At 39.8% G+C, this 26750-nt stretch overlaps 1 protein-coding gene across 2 annotated transcripts in view; it reads left to right on the plus strand.

Moving 5' to 3' along the window:
• The window catches only part of LOC136430376 (lateral signaling target protein 2 homolog), a 112279-nt gene extending 87518 nt beyond the window's left edge, over positions 1–24761 (plus strand). Inside the window, exons 6-16 of one of the 2 annotated variants that reach the window (XM_066420917.1) lie at positions 2198–2287; positions 5992–6093; positions 9747–9955; positions 10664–12734; positions 13231–13281; positions 13769–13936; positions 14202–14362; positions 16174–16371; positions 16848–17639; positions 19212–19315; positions 21754–24761. In XM_066420917.1, coding sequence (XP_066277014.1) covers positions 2198–2287; positions 5992–6093; positions 9747–9955; positions 10664–12734; positions 13231–13281; positions 13769–13936; positions 14202–14362; positions 16174–16371; positions 16848–17639; positions 19212–19315; positions 21754–21879 — 4072 coding nt within the window. In that variant the 3' untranslated portion in view covers positions 21880–24761. The remainder of the gene's footprint in view (positions 1–2197; positions 2288–5991; positions 6094–9746; positions 9956–10663; positions 12735–13230; positions 13282–13768; positions 13937–14201; positions 14363–16173; positions 16372–16847; positions 17640–19211; positions 19316–21753) is intronic. The other variant, XM_066420918.1, reaches the window with a different exon arrangement.
• The last annotated feature ends 1989 nt before the right edge of the window (positions 24762–26750 follow it).

Below are 26750 nucleotides of genomic sequence, written 5' to 3' on the forward strand. Positions count from 1 at the left end.
TATTGCGTGCCATGTACATAATTACATTGATAGCTTTTATAATGAGCCTATTATACATTTTACAAATAAGTACAAGTTGTAGGCCAAGACCAGCTTTTTCAAAAGCACTTAAGTTAAGTGACGTAACTTCAAAATTGCTTTCCCCAATCTGCCTTTCTCTATTAAAACAGTACTCATTTCCCAAAATGACAATTTTTCTTATAGACTGAACAGCCCTTGAGTGACTTCCTCTGGCAGATTTTACTTCAAGTAAAGGGAAAAGACAATTCACACTTATAAACGTAGCCGAAACGCCAGCTTTTTTTAAAAGCTCTTGTTACCATTCTGTTAATCATGCAAAGCAGCTATAAAATGAGCAATCATATGCCATAAATTGCAAAAAGATATTTTGGAAAACGGATACTAATGCAGGGATCAAAATGCTTTTTTTGGTAACTTGCAAAATTGCAAGTTAGCAAAAAATTTACTTGCAATTTGAAATATTAACTTGCAATATTATAGTATTATAGATGGTTTAGAACAAAAAAAACATTGATTTCTGTGTTTCAGTTGAAAATTTACTGTATTGCATGGGATGATTGTGTGTCAGTGTGTAACAAGAGCAGCTTGTTCCCAGGCATTCATGGAATACAAACTTTTATTTTTCAACTTGCAACATTGCAAGTTCATATAATTTTTACTTGCAAATCTTGAAAATCACTTGCGAAATTGTAAGTTGCTTCATTGTATTTTGAACCCTGTAATGTCTAAAATACCAAACTCAGATAAAAAGATGTAAAAGACCAGAAATGAAGAATCCATTCTTTGCTATTCCATACTCTGTGTGTTAAGTCATCTGTTGAACCTTCCTGACTTCATAAGATTTCATAATGAAGGCCCTTTTTTTAAAACTTTTTTTTTTTATTGGCACGAATCCCGCTGAGCACTTGTTTTCATTTTACTAATCTGATGAATGGATATTCCTTTCAGCTCAACTGACTGCTGATGTGATCTTCTAGGGTGCTTAAACTAACAGCTTGGGCACTGATGTCCTCTGATGATCAATAATCACAAAGATTATCCCTGTTTTATTGCCATCTATATCAGTGGGGCATGATACAATAGCTGCTTTATTTAGTCTAAATCAATTAATATCAGAAGGTGGAGATCTGATGTAAAATAATATTGTTGCATCATTGCTCTTTAACCTACATGCCATAAATTCTAGATTTTCTGTAGGTTATACTCAGTCTGGCTTCGTGACCCTTGTTATGCAATGTGTCATATAGGAAACCTCAAGCATTCATATACTTGTGTCGCTGCCACTTACAGCATAGATCTGCAGTTAGTAAATTTTGTTAACACATGTCAGCACAGAAAGCTCCCCAGAGCAATCTTTTTTATGTTGTGTGTAATGATTAAATGTATTGTCAAAAGCATGTCAGTACTGGTCTTTACATAGCCATGGTTCCCTTTGTACAATGATCATACAATGAGGAGAAGTGTTTGGACATGAAGAATGCATCATGAGACTTTTGATATACAGTTAAGTAACGTTATAAACTGCAAGAAATTATATAGTATGATACAGCACAATTCAGAAACAGTTTTAAACATCATGAATGACAACTACATGTGCAAAGACTGGAGAGCAATATGCAAGTTGATCACAAAAAAAAAATTGAATGAAAAGGAACCAGATACATCATGATCATGGCAGACTTTTGATATACAGTTAAGTGACGTTATAAACTGCAAGAAATTATTTAGTCTGATACAGCACAATTCAGAAACAGTTTTAAACATCATGAATGACAACTACATGTGCAAAGACTGGAGAGCAATATGCAAGTTGATCACAAAAAAAAAATTGAATGAAAAGGAACCAGATACATCATGATCATGGCAGACTTTTGATATACAGTTAAGTGACGTTATAAACTGCAAGAAATTATTTAGTCTGATACAGCACAATTCAGAAACAGTTTTAAACATCATGAATGACAACTACATGTGCAAAGACTGGAGAGCAATATGCAAGTTGATCACAAAAAGAAAATTGAATGAAAAGGAACCAGATCAAATCATGAAATCAAATCATGCATTGATCCCAGAGGAACCTAGCACCTAGCAACCCCATCTAGCAAAATGACAGATGTTAAACAAGGACAAAAAGAATAACATTAAGTTTAACAGTCAACAACTTTATTTTCTGCAGGGCGCTGGAAGCAGAGCTGCTGACACAGGAGATGATTGATGACTATGACCCCGCCCTGATGTTCACCATCCCTCGCCTTGCTATTGTCAGGTCTGTGTAGACTTTGTTAACCTCTGTTCCCTAGGGTAAATTAGTAATTGGGATTGCAACATTCCAATGTCAACCCATTACAGTGTACTTGAGAAATTAGACGCTCATTAGTCATGTCTGGTGGATAATGCATGGTGTTTATTGCTTCCATTAACACAAGGTGAAGCCCGTCATGAGCTAATAAAACAATGAATCCTGTGCATGTCATCCACTGTCATTACTCAGTTACAACATGCAAGGCCACACCAAGTTATTCCCTTGGTTCAAAGACATTTAAAGTAGACATGACACATTTTAAAGTACTTAGTAGTCATGACACATAGAAATGATTGTAGAGATAGCTGAGAAGTAACGCCCTCTTGTCCTCTTTGTATCAAGAGACCATTAATTTGGTCCAAATAAAAGGGGGTTTGCAGTTACTGAAACATACCACAGATTTTATAAAACACCCTGCAGGAATGACATTGTTTCCAAGTTTCCATGGCGATTGTAGATACACTATTTGTGAAGGCAGTGGCCATGTTGCATCTCTATAGAAACAGAGTGTGCGAGACTTGAATGCTAATGATCTGTCCACAGCTCTGTTTCACTAGGATTGGCCTGCTCTACTATGCCTCACACCCACCAGAGATGTACAGTATTGGTCTCTTCCACTTAAAGGCATGGGTTGTGATATTACAAATAGTTTCACACTTTGTGGTAAAGTTGCCATTATGACAGCTAGTATGCAATATTACTCATCAAATTAACTGAAGTTTTTGCAGGTACATGTATATGTTTATTATGTATATGTGTATATCTACTTCCACTCAGTATATAACAAATTGTTGCCCTATAGGTGAACCAGTGACCTTGGTCAATGTAGTTAGGGAGTTTTCTATTACTGCACATGAAACTAAGTCATGGATGACATTGAAAAATGAAGTTCCAATCTCCTCTCTGGGAAGGTCAGAAAACTGAGAGGGGTATTATGTCACCCTAAAGCCAGGCATTAGGATGTTATTACAGTATGTATTTACTTTGGACTCTTCTTTCTTGGAAACTGCCCAAATTTGCCATAGGGTGTGTCATGTAGCAATCCAGGGCCTTGAGTATGACATTACTTACAACAAGAGGGTGTGTGGGGGCATGCTCAAGGTGGCTGAGACTAAGCCATGTCTAGGAGAAATGAAATTAAGTTTCTGTGGAAATGGGTAGCTTTCAACAAATCATGTCTTTTGGCATGTACATGTAGACTTAATTTTGCGATTCCTGTCTCCCATTACTGTATCTGTATCTATATAGCCGGTATAACCGCCATTCGGCGTAACACACCAGCTTACTAACTTCATGTTGGGCACTGTATACTAAGGAAAGTTGAAATACAATAATTATTGCTTGTTGTCTGTTTGAAGTCTATTTACTGATTACTCTGAGTTATCTCCTGAGTAATTCTTCATTTTGAGAACACCAGCTTCTCCTGCAAAAACGCATTCCTGCAAAAACGCATCTCAGCCTGCATATTCAGCAGGCTGCTTGGGTGCAGGAGGTTGCTTCTACCAAATAAGGTTTAAATCTCCACAGAGCTCTGAGAAATTACAAGTGGTAATGTCATTGCCTATGGCATTGCAGGTCTTTGCAATCTGGGGATTTTGAAGGAAACCTCCACTTTTCTAAATCCAACCTTTTCAGCTCCAGACCAAACTCTCTAAATCCCTTTCATCTAATAATCTTTATATATGTCTTCCATTATACAAATGATGTACCTGTTTGGATTTTTTTTAACTGTTGGAGGATTTCAAAGGGAACACCCATGGGCATGCAGTATACCTAGTTGTGCTCGTAAACACACACACACAAAAAAGACTTAAATCATTTCAGAGCATGTCACTGAACCATCCATCAGCTGTACGTGCAGTAAAGAAAAAACATCAGATCCAAAAAAAGTGTCCCTCCTTTTTCAACCTCTATGGCTGATTTATAGATCATTATGAGATATGGCAAATATTCCCATCCATCATTTGATTATACACGTGTTAGGTGAGGCCTTTCTCATATAGGCAATATGTTTTATTCATTCAGGCTAGTAGTTCTACTTATCTAGAATAAATTTTGCTACAGTATTTGAAAAACTACTGCAAAAAAAGAATGAAAATATGTCTACATTTTCTATAATTTCTTAACTATATTTGCAATATATATCTGCACTATACAACTGTTGCACATACGACTCTTAGTTGTAGCTTAAACCTAATGTGCCATGCTTTGCAAGTGTTGCTTAGTATGTCTGTTACTTTTTATCTCCCCATCAAAGTCATTGTGGAGGAAGGGTTTATTTAATTGTGTTCATTCCACTTGTATATTTCCAGTTGGTAGAACATGTCAGATGCCAGCTGAATAAAGCCGTCAAAATAATTGCACTTTGGAATTTCCGAGCCCCCCAATAATGAATTTTCCGATCCTGTCTGCATTAGCTGTGCAACCAGGCCTAAACCCATCAGTTCAATGGGATTACATTAGGCCTAAAGGCTTGCCAATGAACTAGAAATGGGATGGATTTTGCCTTGTGATCTAATTTGCATCAGGAGAGGGGCCAGGGTCTACCCATACCAATGCCCCCATTTAATGCTAGCTTAAAGAACAGATCCTGTGCACAACTACACTGCCAAAAATGTGACATTTCTTGGTGGTGAATAAATGTGGATCCAGTGTGTAATCATGTGGAATCTTAAATGTTGCTGTGCTTCACTTAGTAACAATACCAAATTAGACAAAAGTTTTGTAGTCTGTTCCTCCTAACTTACTTCTCAGCTTGTAGAAGGACGTGTTTTCCATAGCAAACCTGCTTCAGGACTTCAAATTCCGTTCTGTTGTTACCCTCATGTATCTTGTATGCTGCTGAAAAAAAGCTGAATACTATCCACATATAAAAACATGTCTGTCCTTGGTGCTGAACACTATCCACATATAAAAACAGGTCCGATCTTGGTGCTGAACACTATCAACACCTTAGAACATGTTTGTCCATTGTATTGAACACTATCCACACATAAGAACGATGGTGCTGAATACTAACCATGCATAAGAACATGCTGAACACCATTGACACAATCCCATACAGAACAGACTTGTCCTTGGTGTTGAACACCATTAGCACATACAGAACAGGTCTGTACTTGGTGCCGAACACTATCCAGTATCCACACATAAGATAGGTCTGTCCTTGGTGCTGAACACTATCAATACCTTAGAATAGGTCTGTTGTTGGTGCTAAACACTATCTACACATAAGAATAGGTCTGTCCTTGGTGCTGAGCACTATTCACAACACTATTGACACATACAGAACAGAGCTGTCCTTGATGCTGATGCACATATAGAATAGGTCTGTTGTTGGTGCTGAACACTATCCACACATAACAGCAGGCCTGTCCCTGCTGCTGAACACCATCCACAAATGAAACAGGTGTGTCCTTGTTGCCGAACACTATCCATACATAAAACAGGTCTGTCCTTGGTGCTGAATGCAATAAGACATGAAATTGTCAAAAATGTATTTTTTTAGTTTGCAGATGTAAAAACAAAAATTAACAACATGGGCTTCCGAAAATCTAAAGCTGGAGACAGCCCTGGTAGATAGATAGTAAGTTATCACCACACACCCTTCCTTGTTGTTCATGTTAATGTATTCATGACACAGTGTTCCATTTTTCACTTACCTTCAGTGGGCTGCTGCTGCAAGAAGATGGCCCTCTTAATGTGGACAGGGACCCTACAGATATCTGTGAGATGTTCAGACCATTCCAGTCACTCCTTTATAAGATCAGGTAAGGTTTTATTCTGCCATTGTGTTTAGACAGTCATAGCTGTGAAGAATGTACAGGAGAACATATAGGTCTCTATTAAATTATATCAGGGGTCTTTGAATTTACAGATGACATCATATATCCCAAACCAGATTTGTTTTATCCTTCCTGGATTTTTTGTAGAATATAGTAATACTAACTTTTCAGAACAACTTGAAAGCAGAGTCTGAGTTTCTGTTTTGTCACATTCTCTTTTTCCCTCTTTTACTCTCAAGGCTCTGTTTCTTCTTATTCTTATTTTTGCCCATATTTATCCTAAGGAGCTGAGAGAAGCATGGGAGTGAATTAACGTGACCTAGTGATGCTAGCATCTTCTACCCAATTATTTCAAGACCCAAAGGGAAGGCATGAGTGCTGAGGCACTGTTGACAGTCTGCCCTGGCACTCGATTTCATGACCTCCCAGATAAAAGGGGAGTTCCCTAGCCACTACACCACAGCACTGGTGGTGGTTTTAATGATGTTGGGATCATTTGTGTCACAGACAGGTCATAACTCTCCTTATATAAGTTATAGAATTAATCAGTCTGATTCAATTGCAAGGCGCCTCTTCTTCCCTCCCATAGTTCACCAACATGTTGTAGTGTAGACTTATCACTACCTTCAACAGGTTTTATTATTGTACATTGAAAGACTGATGATGTTCCAGCGGTCCAGCCATTATCCTATATTATTGGATGTCGAACTTGCTATGTCATTCTTTTAGACATACAACTGAATTTGATTCATGACAATATGACCTGTGTCCTTTGAAACAACTGGCTGGATGAATAAGTAAAAAAAAGTTATGATAGCTGTATTGCAGACTCATCAGCATAACAACAGTAAGATGCATGTTCATGTCCACTGGGTCCTTCTCAGCCATCCTTAAGGCCATTAAAAGGTGTATGATGCTTCTCTCATTCCTCAGGAAACCTTTATATAGTCAGCAGTCTGAGGAGCAAACAGCCAGCACCAATTAACCCATGTGACCCTCCCATGCTACCTGACACCCTTCCATTTATTAGCAATCATTACAGGTCATTAGGTGGCAGTAGGGTCGCAATATGATCCCTAGCCTGTCACCACCAAACCTTCATGAGACAGATGACTAAGATCATGAAAGTTTCCCAAAGATGAATTAATCGTTAGATGAAATCTTGACTGGAATATTTTGAAATGCTAAAATTGCCTTTTTAGACACCATCAGAAGAGAATGAATGAATGGGTGGATGGATGAAACAAAGATTGAACAATTTTATTGTGGGTTCTTGTCATAACTGGCCTATTACTTGAAGGATACGGAAAATTAATTCACCTCAAAACACTATCCACAAATCCACACATAAGAACAGGCCTGTCCTTAGTGTTGAATATTTTCCACACATAAAAACAGGTCTATCCTTGGTGATGAACACAATCCACAAATAAGAATAGGCCTTCCTTGGTGCTGAACACTATCCACACAAAAATAAGAACAGGCCTGTCCTAAGTGCTTAACACTATCCACTCAAAAATAAGGAAAGGTTTTTCCTTGGTGCTGAACACTACCCAGACATAAAAACAGACCTGTCCTTGGTGCTGAACACTACCCAAACATAAAAACAGGCCTGTCCTTGGTGCTGAACACTGCCTAAACATAAAAACAGGTCTTTCTTGGTGCTGAACACTGCACACACATAAGTACGGGTCTGTCCTTGATGTTGAACACTTCCTAAACATATGAACAGGCCTGTCCTTGGTGCTGAACACTGCTCAAACATAAAAACAGGCCTGTCATTGGTGCTGAACACTGCCTAAACATAGGATCAGGCCTGTCCTTGGTGCTGAACACTGCCCAAACATAAAAACAGGTCTGTCCTTGGTGCTGAACACGACCCAAACATAAAAACAGGCCTGTCCTTGGTGCTGAACACTGCCTAAACATAAGATCAGGTCTGTCCTTGGTGCTGAACACTGCACACACATAAGTACGGGTCTGTCCTTGATGTTGAACACTGCCTAAATATATGAACAGGCCTGTCCTTGGTGCTGAACACTGCTCAAACATGAAAACAGGCCTGTCCTTGGTGCTGAACTTGACCCAAACATAAAAACAGGCCTGTCCTTGGTGCTGAACACGACCCAAACATAAAAACAGGTCTGTCCTTGGTGCTGAACACTGCCTAATCATAAGAACAGGCCTGTCATTGTTGTTGAACACTACACACACATAAGAACGGGTCTGTCCTTGGTGTTGAATACTGCCTAAACATAAGAACAGGCCTGTCCTTGTTGTTGAACACTGCCCAAACATAAGAACAGGTCTATCCTTGGTGCTGAACACTGCCCAAACATAAAAACAGGCCTGTCCTTGGTGCTGAACACTGCACACACATAAGTACGGGTCTGTCCTTGGTGCTGAACACTGCCCAAACATAAGAACAGGTCTGTCCTTGGCGCTGAACACTACTTACACATCAGCAGACCTGTCCCTGGTGCTGAATGCAATCATCATACCTCAGTGTACTTGCATATGTATTTCTGCACAATTCAGTGTAGGTTTCTGTATGGCAGATGCATTTCACTATGTTGTTTATGCCCTTTTCATTTGCTTGACGACCCCACTCAACAGTTGTTATAAGCTTGACAGCTATGTCCACTTAAGTTGATGGATCACATCCTGCAATGTAAATAAATGCTCTAGCCAACTGTATGTCATGTTACCCATAGGAGGCCATTTTCTAGAAGCAAACTAAAATGTAACGATTAATAAAAGCAGAGGAGTTACAGCTGGATGCAAAATCTTGCAAAATCTTAATTACCAATACCTTTCACAGTTTCAGTACCACCAGCTTATGCATTATTCTGATCTAACAAGCTCTCATGTATCAAGACAAGTCAGAGGAAATTTGCATGATTAAATCCACATGCCTGTCTGATGCATCACCTTCTGAGGGGTGTAATTTGTGAGATCAGTCAAAGGCCGGAAGGCGTCTGGCACAATTGGTGGTTGTTTGATACTATAGGGTGCTATTATACAACCTGGAGTGATGACAAACAAAGGCATAAGTCATTGGAGAATGGATTTGGCCACCGGATGTTGTATTCCTGCAGGGCAGGTGTTAGTGAGCCTGTTATTTGTTGATGAGCATTGGGACCTGCGGGTGTTATTCACACCTGTGTAGTCTGCGCATCCTAGGGGTCAGGTTTGTGCTAGACAGATGCGTCCATGTAGAGAACATGATGGAAAAGATGTGTCAATAAAATACAGTTCTTTTGCATTCTCATCTTAAGTCTGAAAATCATATCAAACACAATGTACAATGTACATGATACTTAGCCAGTCTCCTACGTTTGAATTCGTTTAAGTGCATTGTTAGATATTTGTCTTCAAAGACATATGTGAAGGCCTGTTTTACTCTTTTGTACTATAATTCAGGGAATTCAAAGTAACATTTCAGACAGCCTTTCTCTGTGGTACATTCCATAGATGTTTTTACATACTGATTCAGTTGAATTTTCAGTGGGAGACTATACAGATTTTTTAATAGATTTTGCCTGTCTTCACTTTAAATGTGAACTGTATGTGTGCAGTGATCATGTATCAGTCTTGAAGATTGCATCAACACCAGTTTTCCCCATTCATACATACAGAGAGCTGCTGCAGACCTTGAGTCCCCAGGAACTGTTGGCGCTGGAGAGGGCGCTGTGCAGCTCAGAGGAGCCTGGGATGTACAGGGATGTGGAACCTGTCAATCTTCACGACCTGGACCAATCAGAAAGGACGGAGCTAAAGTTGGAGGCATTCCCACCTACAGAATCAGACTTGTATTCTCCTGAAGCTCAGGACACACATACAACAGGTCAGAAATCACACAAATGTGATCCTAAAGAACACATACAGCACTTACAGACACACATGTACATTAGAGTCATGTACCATAGGTAAGGGTGCTCATGCATATCACAGACACAGGCTAGAAACATGTGTCCTATAGGTAAAGGACAAGCATATCCAAGCCAGATAACCTAGTAAACACACTGTGCCAGAGTTGTGTGTTATGTCCCATGGGCTGCAATGCCTTGCAAATCACCAAAAAAACCATCCAACTGTTGTGACCTGCTGTTTGTCTGACAATGACTATTATGACAGTGATGATTGTGGGGTAATCCTCATGGTTGTCCCAACAATGAGATATTTCTGTGTGCTCTGTGTGATAATGAAAGTAATACTGCAGTTATACTGTAATGTTGGCATCCTTTTGACACTGAAGATGATGGAAACTCCCATGATAATCAAGGTTTTAAAAAAATTGATAAGTACACATGATCAATGACCTTCTGTGTAATACTGATAAATTCTGTTCCAATGATAAATGTAGTGGCACTAATTACCATCCATGACGACAATTAATAGAATGGGAAAATGATCATAATGATGACAAAGAACACCTCAAGATGGAACTGATTCAATTGCACCATGTTCATCTGCTTAGTGAAGATAGGAGGAAGTTCCTGCTAACATTAAATGTTAAGACAGTAGAGTCTCACTTTTTGTGTCACTGTTACAGAGTTGCAGCAGTTGCACAGCATGTTCCAGAACATCCGTAGTGAGATGGCCAACTACCTGGACCAGAGTGGCAGTGAGCCCCACAGAACGAGCATGCCCATGTATGGAGAGGAGGTTAGGGTCAGGCTGTCCAGTAGGGAAGAGAACAGCGATCAGTCCGGAAACGAAACGGAGGAGACAGATGTGTCCAACATGTCTGACTCCCCTGGGGATGGGATGAACGCCATGCTGGAGCAGCACCAAAAGGCAATACAAGACAGTAATGTGGTGGAATGGGAGCCCCCAAAGGGGAAACCTCCTGACATAAGGCCTTTGGATGACAAACCACCAGACATCGAGAGACTCAGAGCGAATTTGCCAGATGTGGTAGAGTCTGTCGCACTTGAAATCAGGGGAAGTGATGATGAAGAGAGAACTCTCAGTCCTTGTGGAGATGGATCACCATCAATAGGCAGTACAAAAGACACAAACAGCACTGCTGTAGAGAATGCAGAAGTGCAGATTGCAGACACAAGAATCAGCCAGAATGCAAACTCCAAAATAATTGTCTCAAACACTGGGTCCATTTCAGAAACTCAGAAAGAGGTGCTGGAAAGGACAGAGTCAAATGAGCTGCAGAGCAACCCTGAAGTAATCGAGGCTTTGATATTAAAGGACATACAACACTCACTGTCAGGGCAATGTGCAATAAAGAAAGATAATCGGGCAGCTGGTACTGATGTAAGTGGCAGAGACATAAACGTCTTTCACATTGCCAGCCAACCCACTGTTGAACCCATTCCTGAAGAGTCACAGACAGCTTCAGCAATAGAGTCTGGTGGCAGCAGCCCTGTCAAGTGGACTGAGATATCTTTTGGCGCCAGCAAAGCATCAAATCAAACCGAAGAAGAGCAAAATGATGATGCGATAGCTGTAGCAGGGTGCACCTCAAAGGAAGATGCAGAGGTTTTTCTTGGTGTGAAATCTGAATCTGATCATAAAGAGGCACTTCAGAAATGCAGTGGAGAAGAAGGGAAACCCTGTCAATGCCAGGAAGTGATGAGACAAAGAGAAGTGTCATGTGAGGAGCAATCTGACCCTTACTCCTCCAGTCCAATTAACTATTCCTCAGATCTTGCTACCGGGTATGAAAGTATAAACATTGGGATGACTGTCGTTAGGCCAGAAGAAATAGAAGATGCTGCTGATCTACATGAAAGAGACACCCACAGGGATGATGAGAGCCTTCACAAAGAAATACAGGAGCTGTCTGAGCTGTTAGAAGTAGAACCAAGACCACTTCCAAGTTCTAGAGTTGCGGAAGGGAAAGAAGTCAGGACTGATGGAGATCACACTGACAAGTGCAAGTCATGTGAAAAAGAGCCATCAGAAACAATGGAATACACTTTCAAAAGTCAAGGAGAAAGCACTAACCACGACAGAGAAACCACAGACCAAACAAGTTCACCTCCAGCAGCACCAGATGATAGTCCGTTGATGAATGGAATGTACCAAGATACAAGAAGGGATAGTGACATCAGTTTGAGCTCCAGTGGATTAGACAATGATGATGATGATAGCGTGATGATTGACACTGCCATTTCTGACACCACTAGCTGCCTGTCCACAAGTGACAGTGACACTTCAGAGATATTTGGTATGAAGACCTCCAGCACGGTTATTTTCAATCCTGAAGGCCAAGGTGAGGTTCTAAGTAACAGCCACAGGTCTGTTGGGTCTCCGAGGAACAGACATACCAGTAAAAGCTCAGACGAGCCAATGTTTTATATGGAAGATTCATTCGAGCCAGGCAGTTCTGAGGATGATTCCTCAAGGTCAGCTTACCAGAGGAATAAAGGTCATAACGTGGAAATAAATGTCTCTTCCGCATCATGGAATGAGCAAAGGAAAGCTGGAGGAGAAGCAAATTGCTTGGTGGAGCCAGTCACAAGTGCAGTGGGTCAGCTCAAGGTGTTGAAGGAAAGACATCTTAGTGGGGAGGAGGCACGAGGTCGGAGATCACCCCTGCTGGATGCTGTGGGAATCCCTGCCAGTGCTGCTGCTCAGTACAGCCCAATGAGACGAAACTTCAGGTAAGAACAGAGCTACATGTACTTCATGCTTGGTGGTTGGCCTGTTTTACATACAAAGGGAAATATTTACAAAGTAGTCCATAAAACATATCATATTAAGTGAAGCAAAACACTTGCATAACAGTTTATTTCTTTGTACACAAATCAATGGTATTTATGTTATGGTGTTATGACCTGAGCCACACTTTAGGTACATATAGTATATTATGGAATGACTTGCTTTGTCATTGTGAACATACAACCATACAACTGTTGAGCGCATAGAAAATGCTTCTTTAAAAAATTGTACAAATTTTTAAAGTCATATATACATTTGATGTTGGCAGTTCTATTTGGCATTGGCTCTTCTGACAACTCTTATATTCAATTTCGCATAAGCATCAGAAAATCTTCCAAGGGTTGGTTTGATAAGTTGAATTGCCAAAGGCCTGGTTGTTCACATTACAAGGTGTTGATTTATACACTTCACACATTGTCCTTTCTGTCTTCATTACAGATTTGAGGATGTGGAAAGTTCCAGATACAGCCCCAAACTGTTGTCTCTCTGGTTAGCCATACCCTAGTTCAATCCTTCTTACTTCTTCCTGCCCCAAGTTGCTGTTACCTACTTGTTTTGATTTGGGTTGCTCAAAGGATGTGGACAAAAACTGTTTTCCACTCATTGTCCATGGCTGTTTACCATGGATAAAATCACATTTGTTTTGTCAAAGAACTTGATGTTTTGGCAGTGAAATTGCATTGCCCAACATTTGTGTTTGCAGCTGGGACACATTGTGGTACAATGGTAAAACTATAATTGAACTGTTACAAAGGTTAATCAATGCTTTGGACTCCTAAACGATTACACCACTTCTCTTAGTTTTTCCTCTGGTTTTCTAGGTCCAATATTTTTTTGTCCAGTGGTAAAGAGTTCAAAACCTCTAACTATCCCACACCAGCCCTTAAAAATCCAGGTGTTTTAGTCTGCTGATCTGTCATGGAACTAATTGATTAGTGTTCAGATTTAACCTTGGGTGTTTTCTGTTCTTTTGTAGGTTTGATGATGTGGAGAGCCCACGACAAAGCCCCAAGCCTAGTCCGGGGAGGATTCAGAGGCTGAAGTACATGGACTCAGGCAGTGGGGATGGCTCCTACAGTAGCTCCCTGGGCAGTGTTACTAGCAGCATGGGCTCCTTCAGCTCACAGCAGTGGGAGGAGGAAAGGTAACGTCACAGAATCATCATCATCATCATCTGTTGGCCCTTTGGTTCATGCATAGAAGTTGACAATCCTTCCACTTCTTCTGTGATAGTTGAAATTCATTTCAACCATGAAATTGACGGTACTGTTGGGAAATCACTTCATCCTTCAAAATCCTACTTCAAGTATACCTCAAACCGCATAGTGTAACATTTACTAATAGATTTGTCTCAATAGTGACAAGATTTTATTCCTACTGGTCCTAACCTCTGTCCTTCCCCCGTGTAGTGGCTGCAGCAGTGAGACCAGCTCCTACACCTCTGAGATGCACGATGAGCATGAGATTGCGCTGGCCGTACAGGCGGCAGAGCTGGCAGCTCGACAGGAACTTAGGGCCAGGTTTAAGAGCAGCAGCGACCTCATCCATCGACTGTTTGTCTGTATATCTGGTAAGTCACAACTGCTTCATTTGAGTCATGAGCCACATCATGACTGGTCTCAAACAGAAATAGACATTCAAACATTGTAATGTCAGATTTATGCTGTGGTCACCTGGAAGACCAAGTTGCTCAGCTTCATGTACATTTAATACTTTACAAGGGGATTTTCATGATGGTTTCAGATTCACTGCCTTTACGATTACTCTCAGTGATAAAAGTCGTAAAGGCTGTGCTTTTGTACCCTGGTGATAGTGAGAGATAGTTACCTTTCATTGCAGTCACTGTAAATCAATGGTCATCAGGGAATCCTCATCAGGCTGATTTGAAACAGGAGAATTCTACCATTTACTGCAAGATCAGAAAGCTTGCTGACATTTGGTTGGTTGTTGCTCTTGGACCTTTCTGTTTTGGTCCTCCTTCATAGTTCTTCAGTTAAGATGTGCAAAAATGGGAACCAAGGAACTAAGTTGATATAGTGTCAAGCTTGAAAGTATCCAACCCGGATAACCAGGTCCAAGCAATATAATCAACATGGTCAGGTTACTTATAGGTTCCTGAAAAAAGTGATGTAACATACTTGTTACAAATCTGCAACTTGAAAGAATACTAATAGGTAGCTTGCCATGATAAATGATCCTTGCCTACCTGCCTGGTACGTGCACAGGCCAGAAACTGGCCCTTTGCTTTCCAGGTGGAGCCTCCAAGAAGTCCTGTCCCTTGCCCTAGCCTCTGCTTCTCGAATGTTTAACCCAGTGTCCTTCACAATTTGGTCTTTCCATCTCTTAGGTGGTCTTCCACGGGGTCTGGGGGTAGCGAACTCCTGGCTGTATAGGCTTTGTATGATCCTTAATGTTTACAAATTCAAATTCCTAAAGTCAAATCAATGCTTCTTGATACCAAGAGCTCGCCTTAAAAGAATCTCTTACTTTGTTAAATCAGGTCACCATAATAGTGGTGCGAACAAAAGTACTGTGACACAGGTTTTAGAATTTTCTCTCATTTTGATGGTAGGAAGGGTTCTGCAACAGTGTAAAAGATGATTCATACCAGTCTTCTCATGGCTTTCTTCTATGAATCCTTATTCCTGGTTTTTACTGGTATAATTACACAGAGATATGGCCTCAATGTACAACTTGCCAAAAATAACTTTGTTTTATTTTATACTTTAGAAAGTGTGATGGTTTTGTTCCTAAGACTTAACAGTCAGTGGTGATGCATGTGTAGGACCTTTGTTTCTAGATTTATAAGTATTGAGCCAGCGATGAATTATTTAATGTTAGGGGATGCTTTTTTCTCTCTGATATTGGAAACCCATTCTGTTTTTCTTTGGGGGATCGTGAAATCTGAATACAACTGTACAGATATTGATCTTAATATTGCATATCCTGAGCCAAGCTTAAATTGTTAGTGTCAAGGTGAAAGATCAGATATACATGATAAATCATTTTCACAACTTCAAAGATCTAACTTGGGACTTCCGTGGCTTTACTTACACATTAATGGTGATAAGTTGGGATATAGTTCAATATCCAATTTTTTGTCTGCTTGTAAGGGTCATGGCTGACTGTCCTAACCACTTGTTTTATACACAGCTTAAATGTTACAAGATGAATGAAGGACCAAAAGTGCAAAAATACTGCAGTGTCTGCTTGCAATCATAAAACCTGTCTAAGAGAAACTTCTAACAGTCTAGATCAACCATGATAAGCACCCAATATCAATTTGATTTGAACAGTTGTCAGTAGCCTCAAAAGCACAAATAATATTCGATAGGCCAAAGACAAACATTTTTCCGATAATGTTGTGTTCACTTTTTTCAGGTGTTGCAGACCAACTACAGACCAACTACGCAAGTGATCTGAGGCACATTCTGAAGGCAGTGTTTTTGATGCACTGTACTCTGCTAGAGGAGGTTGACACCAGTCCGAATCACAGTCCCTCGGCAGAAGCTCAGGAGAATGGCATTATAGAGGGAGCACGGGACCAATCTTCACCAGCAGCTGTTAATGATGATGAAGGTAACATGCCTGAAGTCTTTGGTTCTAGTCTATCAGGCATGGGAATAAAACATACATGTAAGGTCGTCCAGCTGGATTTAAAAGACAAATTGGGTCCTAAGGCAGCAATCTGAAAATAGGCTGTCATTGATGTGGTAGAAAATCAATGCAACTACAAGTTATCCCATCCCCGAGCTGTGTTTTTGTATGCTTAGTGCTGTTATCTTTATGGAATAGCCCTTACAGCCAATGCCATTGATGATAGTCAGGATAAACTGACAATGCCTGTTCTAGTTTCCTGTGAGTTATTTGACTACATTGGAATGAACTTGAAGTTGAAGGAATAGACAGTTTTAGTAAATGTGTATATCTGAGTTCAAAGAAAACAAGACTCTGCAAATACTATTAGATGTACCTCCAGTATCCCATACAGTTTTCCATGACCAAAAGACTGATTTTCATGAACTCTTTTGTCCTTGCCTTTCCTACTGGATTAGATATTGAGATAGAGACAGCAGTGGATGCCCTTGGAGAGGAAGCCATTGATGAACTTGAGGACTATGATGATGATGATGAAGAGTTTGTGATCCTTGGAGGTGTGGGAACTTTACAATCCAACCGGCCGCTGCCTCCACTTCCCAGCAATGCTGTAGCAGGACCAGTGCCCCCTTCAGAGTACGTAGGGGAAAACACTGGGGAAACTGCAGCTTGGTTACTCAGAGAGAGTACCATGGATGTAAGACATGGGTGGGAGGGGGGCGAGGCTACCACGCCCTCTGGCAATGGGATAGCAGCACTGCTTGCTCGAAATCAAGCTGATTGGTCAGAACATGAGATGGAGTCATGGGGGCCAAGCGAAGCCCAGGACATACCTTTTAATCCAGCCACACTGCCAAGTATCCCATGCGATGTCTCAGACACGTCCACACCCACACAAACTGTAATAGACACCCAGGACACCACTGAGGAAACTCTTTCCTCAAGTGAAGACCATGACAGTCAAGAACGTGACTTCACCGAGTACACTGTGTACGGAATCACCCGAGAACTTCCGCCACTTCCCCAGGATGCCAAAGAAAGTGTCTACACCAGCGACGTCTCTGATGCCACCCTGACGCCACCTGATGACCCAGCAGATCCACCTTTACTGCCGCGCCGACCAGACAGGATAGACATGCCCCTGTTTTCTACTGGACTGGACTTTATGGTGCCCCCTCCCCCGCCTCCACGCACAGATATGGACACAAATGTCTTCAGCTTAAGAAGAAGAGAGAGAGGTTCTGTAGAAGGTGAGAACTACATAAAATTATACAAAGAAATGGAAAAAAATTAAAAATTTGAAAGTTTGGAAGGGCTGACAGAAATGTTCTTTGAGGCAAACCATCAAATCTTATCTGTGTTTTTTGTCTACATTTGTTATCATCATTCCATCTTCTTTCTGTTTTATCCCTGATGGTGGTTGTTAACCATACTTCTAGACATCCATGTACCCGTTGACTACATGGAAGTAAGCAAGCATGTACTTGTTGATGCCTGCAAAATTCCAGGGCCCCATTGTAAAGGGGCCCATTGTGTCTTACACCAAGGAGGTTATAACCTCCTTGCTTACACTGAGTTCGGCCACCCTGGCTAAATAAAACAGAAAGAAAGAAAAGAACTGTACTAATAATGAATTATTATAGGTATAACTTTTACTTTGTACCAAAGGAAATTGCGCTATTGATTCTTGGACACAAATTTCTAATGATATACAGCACAGGTGACACCATCAAGTTTTGTAAATTTCAAGTTATTGTACAAAGCTTTACAAAGTCTTTACAAAGTCCATAGACAACTCTACTCACTTTTCTCTCAAAGGAAAAGTCTGACACAAAGTCTCAAAGCTGTGCAAGTTTTAGAAATAAATTTCCTGAAGGTCATCAAAGAGTACAAAACCCTGTGTAGTCTGAAGTTTATGGATAATTTGGTAGGGTGCCAATAGAGCAGTAATTTTCTGGGCTTCTCCTCAGGGTAGTCAAGTCAAGTCAAAGTTTATTGCACAACGATTGTAACAGGTACAATGTAAGGCAAAGATAAAATGCTACTGGCTACTTATATCAAACTACTAAAAGCTACAGGAAGGTTCAATGCTATACAATGATTAGGTTCTAGGCTGTACAATGTTCCATTTCAAATTGAAAATGAACCACACAATACAACAGAATACAGGTGAATAAAACTTACATCAAGAGCACAGTAAAGTAGACAGAATCGGGGTAAAATGCAACCAAGGCTGGATATGGTTTGACAGGATGCCGCTTGGCAGATTGCCCTATCTTACAATGAATAATAGAAATCCCTAGGAATAGACTTTTAGAAACTTCTGGAGCTTTCCAACATTTGAATTACTAGTCTTGAAACCTTGTCTGTTCACAGCTAACTAACCTGCCAATCAACCAACCAACCAATCAATACCAATTAGATGATACTAACTGTATTAACATTTTGGGAGCCATCAGAAATCAAGAAGGCAAAAAGGTTTTCCTAAAAGGATGTTAAAAAATTATTGATGGGAAATGTGTTTTGGGGTAATGCAAACAAATACCATTTTTGAAAGGAAATGGGACATTGAGAACATTATGGTAATCTATGTGCATGTCCAGCAAAAGACATAAAAGGGTTAGCAGCCATCAAAATGTAGCTATAGGTCAGGACAACTTTGAGAAGTGTTAGCAAAGTCAGGACAAGCTCTAGCAGTTATTGATCTTGAGTTTTCCGTTTAGTCCATTTAACAATTCTGCCAAGAATTGATGATTAATGTCATTGATACATTCTAAGTTTCTATAATTTCTTGATTATAACTCTTCACCTGTGACCTGTAGAACCACCTGCCTGGCTGCCTGACCAAGCTGTATCTGGCTGTATGGCCTGCGGAGCTCCTTTCACTGTGATCCGCAGAAAGCACCACTGTAGGAACTGTGGCAAGGTCAGTACACATTTATTTACCACTCCTGGTGTCGGACAACCAGACAAAATAGAAAGCCTGACAAAAACGCCCAAAAAGACGTCAAAAACAAGCCGTTAGCCGACCCTCTACCTTGGAGAGTAGTGCATTGCAAGGTCAATACAGAACAGCACAGTGACCGAAGAAGCTGTGGAAGGTGTAATAAAAGCATTTCAATAGTACTCCCCTCACAATCTGTCATGTGCCATTATTTCTATGAAACTATTGGTGGAAACTTGTACTCCCAGCAAGTGAAAACTTTATTTGGTAGTTAAAAATTTCTAAAGATGATTATGCCAAATGAATGATGCCATACATAGCTCTATGTAGCTTCTTGTATTTTTATGAAATGTCTCATATGTTGTGTCTCTGAACATCAGAGGTCATTGATTGCAGCCATAATGACTGTTTTTTTATGAAGCCACCTGAGAAATCATCTCTCTGATTATGATGAATAGCCTCACATCAGCACTACTTGCTCCCCGTGGCTTGCTGCAACAGGAATCAATGTAGGCTGAGTGAGCACCATTGTTACCCACATGTCACAACACTCGCCCCCCTCCCCATTGACCTCTAAATCATTGCTCAACCAGCAGGTTGGGACTTGGTGCAGTCTTTTTGATCTTTTCACATTCCATTCAGAGTGTAATTCTTCATCCTCTAGGTCAGACTGAGACCATGTTTAGAGGCACACTTTGGGTAGATTATGTTCAAAATGTGTTAATACTTTATAAGTCAGACAAAGTCTTTTAATTTAAAGAGTGAAGATTTGGGTTGATCCTATTCCAAAGTGAAGAATGCTTGATACCTTGTCTAGGTAACAATATCTCTTTGACAGGAACAGTACGGGGTCAGTTGTGATTCTGGAAAGTCTTAGATTCCAGGTGTCACCGATGATGAAGATTGTCTCTTTTTGGCTTAAAGAACTCTCATTAGGCATGATAGAAGTTTAACGTCTTTGCTGAAGGTCTGGAGAAATGGTGTGGCTGTGAAGATGGCAATGTGGCAGCGCTGCTATACAGACACATTCACAACTTTGTAATTCTTACGATAAGTGTCATTCACTCAAGTCAGGAAAAAAATGAATATTTGCAATTATAATGGGGAATCAGATTGTGTTTTATTCATATTTTGTAGCAATTCAGGATTTTATGGAGAACTACAATATATCCACCTTTATTATCAATGAGCCATGCTGCTTCAACAGACCAGGCAGGGAAGTTAATATGAAATTTGGCAGAGAACATATGTGTGTCCAAGCCAGTTTTTATATACAGCTGACTTTTATCCAGACATGCTTCAGGCTAAATTGCCTTTTTTTACTCAAAGAATGGAACCCCTGAACTATTACCTTACATGCACTGCCTTTTTTTTCAATCATTAAAGATCTTAAGCAGACAAATGATGTACATAAATGCTTTCCTCTGGATGTGCAACAATAGCCATCCTTCATTATTGAATCAGGGTTGCATCTGTAGTGGTTTGGCAAGTTGGTCATGCCCTGCACAGGAAACAATAAAAAGGTGATATATTACCCTATTCTTAGTTTGATGAATGTCTGAGTTAGCCTCTTCTTGTTATCAGGAAGGCATGGCCAGTTTTCTTATTGATTCTGGGGCTGGGTCTGACAGCTGGTACTGACACGGAATGATGCATGCCTTAACAAATCATTCCTTTTATAGCCCTGAGCAGTGGTAACAACTCTGAAATTTCTTTATCTAGTTTGCTTTGATATTTGATTTGATTTGAAAGCAGCTGTATATGTGAATTGTCGTCCCCCAGTGATATGTTAAAGCCTATAACTTTCATAACCTCCAGGTCTTTGAACTGAATTTCACTTGTTGATGACAATGTCTTTTGCATTGGAAAAGTGAAAGTGATCTCAAACTAGTCATGTAGTTCACAGAAGAGCTTTAAATTTTAATCTTCCATTGGTTGTGACAGGAAAGACAGACACTACGCATGCTACACATTTTCAATGTGCTATTTTCTGCCTTATATGATGGTTACAGTTATCAGTCCTTGTTGTTACTATTTGTACATGTAGATGTCTGTTATACATATTAAAGTGCTTTGCTTCTGTGCCATGGTCACATAGAGGGAGGTTATGTGAGTGTGCAGATTGCTACTTGAAGAAAGAAGTTTCCCTAACAATTTACGTCTGACTCTGAGTTTTCTGAGAACTCTACCCACAATCTCTCTTGGTCCATCCCTTAGTACTTAGAGCTGCATGGAAAGGTATGAAGGATGCAATCTTGTCACAGGTGCAGTTTTACTGTACAATGTTTTGTTCTGCTAAACTACGTTCTTTCTGCAACATAAAAGTTTCTTTGTGTCTAGAGAAACTGGCTAAATTATAGCCTGAGGTTGAAGATGATGACGTACAAGTGCGTGGTAACGTTGTTGTCATCTCTCCACAGATCTTCTGTTCTCGCTGCTCTGCCAACTCTGTGCCCATCCCACGCTATGGCATGATGAAACCAGTCCGGGTCTGCAACCGCTGCTTCATGTTCCAAGTCACCCCCTTCCTTGCAGACATCGACTGATACGGCCTCTTCTTGAAAATGTACTGAATACATCAGCGTCAAAGTATGTGTGGGATGGTCTTTGATAAAGATCATGAATATCAAATTTTGATCATTGTAGTGAGGCTATGTTTTGCTTGCCAATGAGACGGTGCGGGCACAAAGGTGACATGCACACCCCGGAGCTGTCAACTGCATTTCATGGTCTTTATTTAGCCAGCTACTGGCACTGAATGAACAACGTCAGATGCAGTTGAAAGCCCTTGTGCTAATGTTAGCAGATTGTTGTCTTTATCATGCAGTTCAGCTGAAATGGTTCTCATTTCCTGCTTTTTCACTTTAGACTTAGTGCAAGGAGCTGGCATTACTAGTAGTGCTAACTTAAGAGTGTGTTGGGAAGTAGTGTGCTGGAAGTATTTCTGACTGTGTAAGCTTGTATTGTTTTAATCTCAATAATGATTACTTTTAACTATTTTGAAAGAGGATAGAGGCTGAAAAAGGTGTTAACATTGTAATAAGATGGACTACAGTGCAGTAGAGATTGTGCTGGCCAAGTCAAACATGATGTTAATAGTTTTTATTTCAGACATTTTTCAGTAGTGATATATATAATATATAATCATGGTAACTTGATGCTCATACTAGCACATACTAGAGTGGGAGCTGCACATAAAAAGCAAAACATTCAAAATGTTTGCACATCTTTACCCAATCATATACTGTGTAATTTATTTTGGATGCTGCTTTTCTACTGCCAGGAAAATACCAGGGATGATCTTGTTGTATATATTGTGCATCGCTCTCTGGTAAATATTCTCCAAAATATTTCTGGTGATTCAATAGTTCTCCAAAAAAACAAGATGATTACTGGCAACATGGCTATTTTTAAACTTTAAGATTGTTCTATGTATCTATCTGTGGCAAAGGTATATTACTTTATTCAATAAGTTGTAAGTGATGTTGCACTTTGTTGAGAGGAAAAAATGAATCCCTGTAACATGGGTGATTCATAGGAAGTAGGCCAGTAGCTTTGGGGATGTCACAAACATCACCCTTCCAGATGCAACATTACTAAAAATGTATGGCTGTGGTTATTTAACTTATTGCTGCTTAAAACATTACAGGTGTACTACATAACTATTTGTTCTGTGTTTTTAGCTGATTACTTGCTTTTCTGTGTTGCAAAGTTCTAACAGTATCAGGGTTTTGATCACCAGTCAGTGTGTGCTAGTTCAGTCTTGCTTATACACCCCAAGCAATCAAATCACGTGAATCGAATTGAAACTCAGATTCGTATCAACCATTTCCCGACAAATCGCTTTCTAACTTGCGTTAACGACTCCATCTGACCAAACAAACTCGCCAGTGAGATGGTGGAGGGTGTCAGCTTTCCAAAGATGTTTTCAGATTGACAATTTTGGCACTTTGGAAGTGATTGAAAGTGACCGCGATTTAACGTTTAGAGAAAAGTAGTGGAAACTAGACGTTAAATCGCGGTCACTTTCAATCACTAGTGTGTTGTTTCTTCTTCTGTGTCGTCATGGATTTTAGCTGCAATACCTCGCAACAGATACAAATGTATTGTATAACATGACATTATAAATGACATCAAAATCAAAGGTGCAATGGCATAACAGGCAATACATTTTGTATCTTGTGAACCTCTGACAAAGTTGGCGGCAATCATCTTTGGCATGATCAACACATGTCGCGTGCACATGTACATGCAGTACACTCACCTGCAGAAGTGTGCATTGGCAAGACAAGACTTAGTGCATGATTAACACATTTGTTAAGTTCTTCATTACCAGTCACTGGTGGATTGTTGTAAATGCAATATCTCTTTGTGAAGAACTATGATTACGTAAGACAAGATGCTGCTCTTTATAATGATATTGAATGTATGGCAATACAAGTTACTTTGTTTTAACAATTAGTCTGTTTTTTCTGCTTTGCTAAGCAAAAAGACCATAATTGCGCCATTATTCACATGCAGGGATAATATTCTTGAAGATGATATCAGGTAATATTATTGCTTGTTGTGGTGGTGATTATCTTGATCAATTCAATATGGAGGTTTCCAAAAGTTTTAATGAAGCAATGAGTATAGTGTTGATGAACTTGAAAGATAGAGGATTAGAAATTTATAGTTAACCTTCCTCTAGTGAGGTATCCATTGTGTTGTTATGTACATGTAATACTGATAGGAACTTGCCTTTGAGAGATGAAGACAGGACAGACTGCATTACTCTTCACCTTTTGGCCCATGTTTTCTGCAAAGAAATAGAATCTTAATATGTGTATTTCTATTTTAAGAATGCAGTAAATGTCATGTTGACCTATGATGCACACATTTTTGAGAACCCGTTTGTCCTTTTCCTCATATTATAATTGCTGAAAATATAATTGAATATTCATGTCCAATATTGGTTAATTTGGGACACAGATTTTTGCTAGCAACTAATCGTGAATTTGCTGACATTCTTGTTTGCCTAATTTGGTAAGGGGGTTATCAGTCATTTTGATGTGAATCACTACAATCCATTCCATTCATCGATCACAAATGATATCAGTAGCTGTTGGTGTTGAATGGGTCTACTTATAATTGTATACTTCTTCATAAGAGGGACATGTTTCAAAATACAACAACTTAATTCCAGAAAAAGATTATTTCAGAATAGAGCACAAGCACCAAAACTTATATTAACTCCAGCCAAGAACCTGTACCAAGGTTAGGCTGGATGTTGAAAATCTTTGTCCCCAGATATACTGCTGTTCAGAACTTCTTACTGCAAACTGTAAAATACATATTGCAGCTGTGGTTTTCAACCCTACTTTTACATCTATATGTGTATGGTATTGTTACAAGATAATAAAATTGGCAATGGAGCAGTTTGACATTACCTGTACTTGTAGTGTTTTATTTCATGTGCTTGTAGTTAAAAGTAGGGAAAGTCTCAATCACTTGATTTTGCTTGCCATTTATTCCCCCATTTTATGCAACAGTTTTTTGTTTGTTTTATTTCTCTTTCTGAAAAATCTTTGGGACTTGGGCACAGCAGAATTCGTTATCTCTAGATCTTGTTGCATAATGTGTTGTCTTTTCCTTAACTAATTGCAGGATACATTTTACCAGGTCTTGATGTTGTATCAAACATTGGACTGAGTTTTTTACTTCAGAACCAGACATCCCTGTGTGTGTCATGGCCCGTATGCCATCAGGGGTTATTAGGCTGAGTCTTTTATGCTAGCCCTACTTTGCTTCTCCTACTACCAAAGTTCAATCCCTGTGACCACTAGTGCACCTTCCAATTATGGATAACCACTACTCTCCAAGCAGAGGATGGGTTCCGGCAGGTTTTTTTACATGTTTTTAGGCGTTTGTGTTGAGCTTTCTACTTTTTTCTACGGTTGAAAAAGTAGAAAGCTCGACAAAAAAGCTTAGAAACGCGTAAAAAAACCTGCAAGAACCCATCCTCTGCTTGGAGAGTGATAACCACACCCAGGAGTGCAGTCAGCAGAGCTGAGACATGCCAGAAGATAACTTTGATGAGATCTGCAGGGGGAGGGGGTAGATGCTGAGGAACTATATTCCTTGCAGTGCTGTGTGAGGATGAGTGGGGGAGCTGATTATCTGGCTTGATTATGAGTTGGTGAACTGTGGTGAAGCTGTGTTAACCAGACGGACAGTTATTTGGCATCTCTGATGCTGATAGCTGCATGCTGGTCTCATCTTCTCATGGGATGAACCGAAGTGATCTTTTTCCCAATACCTGCTCCCTCAACAACATCTCATCTGCATCAATTACTCTGTCGTATTTTTCATTTACAAAGCACTTTATATTGTGAGATATTCTTTTCTATTGATTGCTTCAAAATGAGGATGGCAGGGCACCCTTTTAATTATGAGAAATAATTGATTCTTTTTTAAACCAAGCATTGATGTCTTTGTTAGTTCGAATCGCCATTAAGTGTAATTGTTTGTATGTAGGTCATCACTGGGAAGCCTTGGGCAATCAATTGATGAACCGATTACTTGATATGGATTTTGTTATAAATGGATTAACCAATCAGTGTGCTTGGGACTAAGTTGTTCCTGGCACAGTTATCATAATGTAGTATTATTTTTGTGTAAATGTGTGCCTGTGTGACGCTGCATTGACAGCATATCAACAAAATGTATGATAAGTTAATGGCGGAAAAAGTTCCAAATAGATTTTCTTGAAAAAAAACCTTTTATCTCAAGCTGGAAATGCCAAATCACAACATAATTCTGCATACAAAAGTCATGTATTTCATGCTTGAGTGAATCATGATGATCTGGAGGTCAGAGTAATTATATCTGGTAAGGCCATGTTGATTTGATTATATGGATGACATCCTCCAGGGACCCCAAAACTGATGTGAGCATGTGAATTAAAAAGTTTGGAAAAAAAAGTGCCCTTCATTTTGAAATCTACATGGTACCAAGGAGGTTAGAATAAGCCTTGATGGCACACAATACTGAATAAAAATTCTTCTTTTTTGGTCTTTCGCATTTTCTTCTTTGACTTTGGCATTCTGCGGAATTAGTATTCCCTCTTCAAAAAAATTGTTTCAATGTACAGCATGTATTTTCTCATTTTTCAGCTGCTTTATACAATCTTAAGTATGGCCGAAAACTTCTTTTTTTTAAATGGACAAAAATATATGCATGGTGCAGATGTCATCCATATAATCAAATCAACATGGCCTAATCATACATGACAATTCAGACAGGTTTATTTCTGGTAATGAGTCTCCTGTTTTCTTTTCTTTGCTGTCCTTTATATTCTGTCACTGAAAAGATAACAACTGTTACTGTGAAACAAGTTATTACTTGTACAGCCCTTCTATACCCTGCTCAATCGCAC

This window comes from Branchiostoma lanceolatum, chromosome 3 (genome assembly GCF_035083965.1).
Source record: "Branchiostoma lanceolatum isolate klBraLanc5 chromosome 3, klBraLanc5.hap2, whole genome shotgun sequence".
Classification (NCBI taxonomy): domain Eukaryota; kingdom Metazoa; phylum Chordata; class Leptocardii; order Amphioxiformes; family Branchiostomatidae; genus Branchiostoma; species Branchiostoma lanceolatum.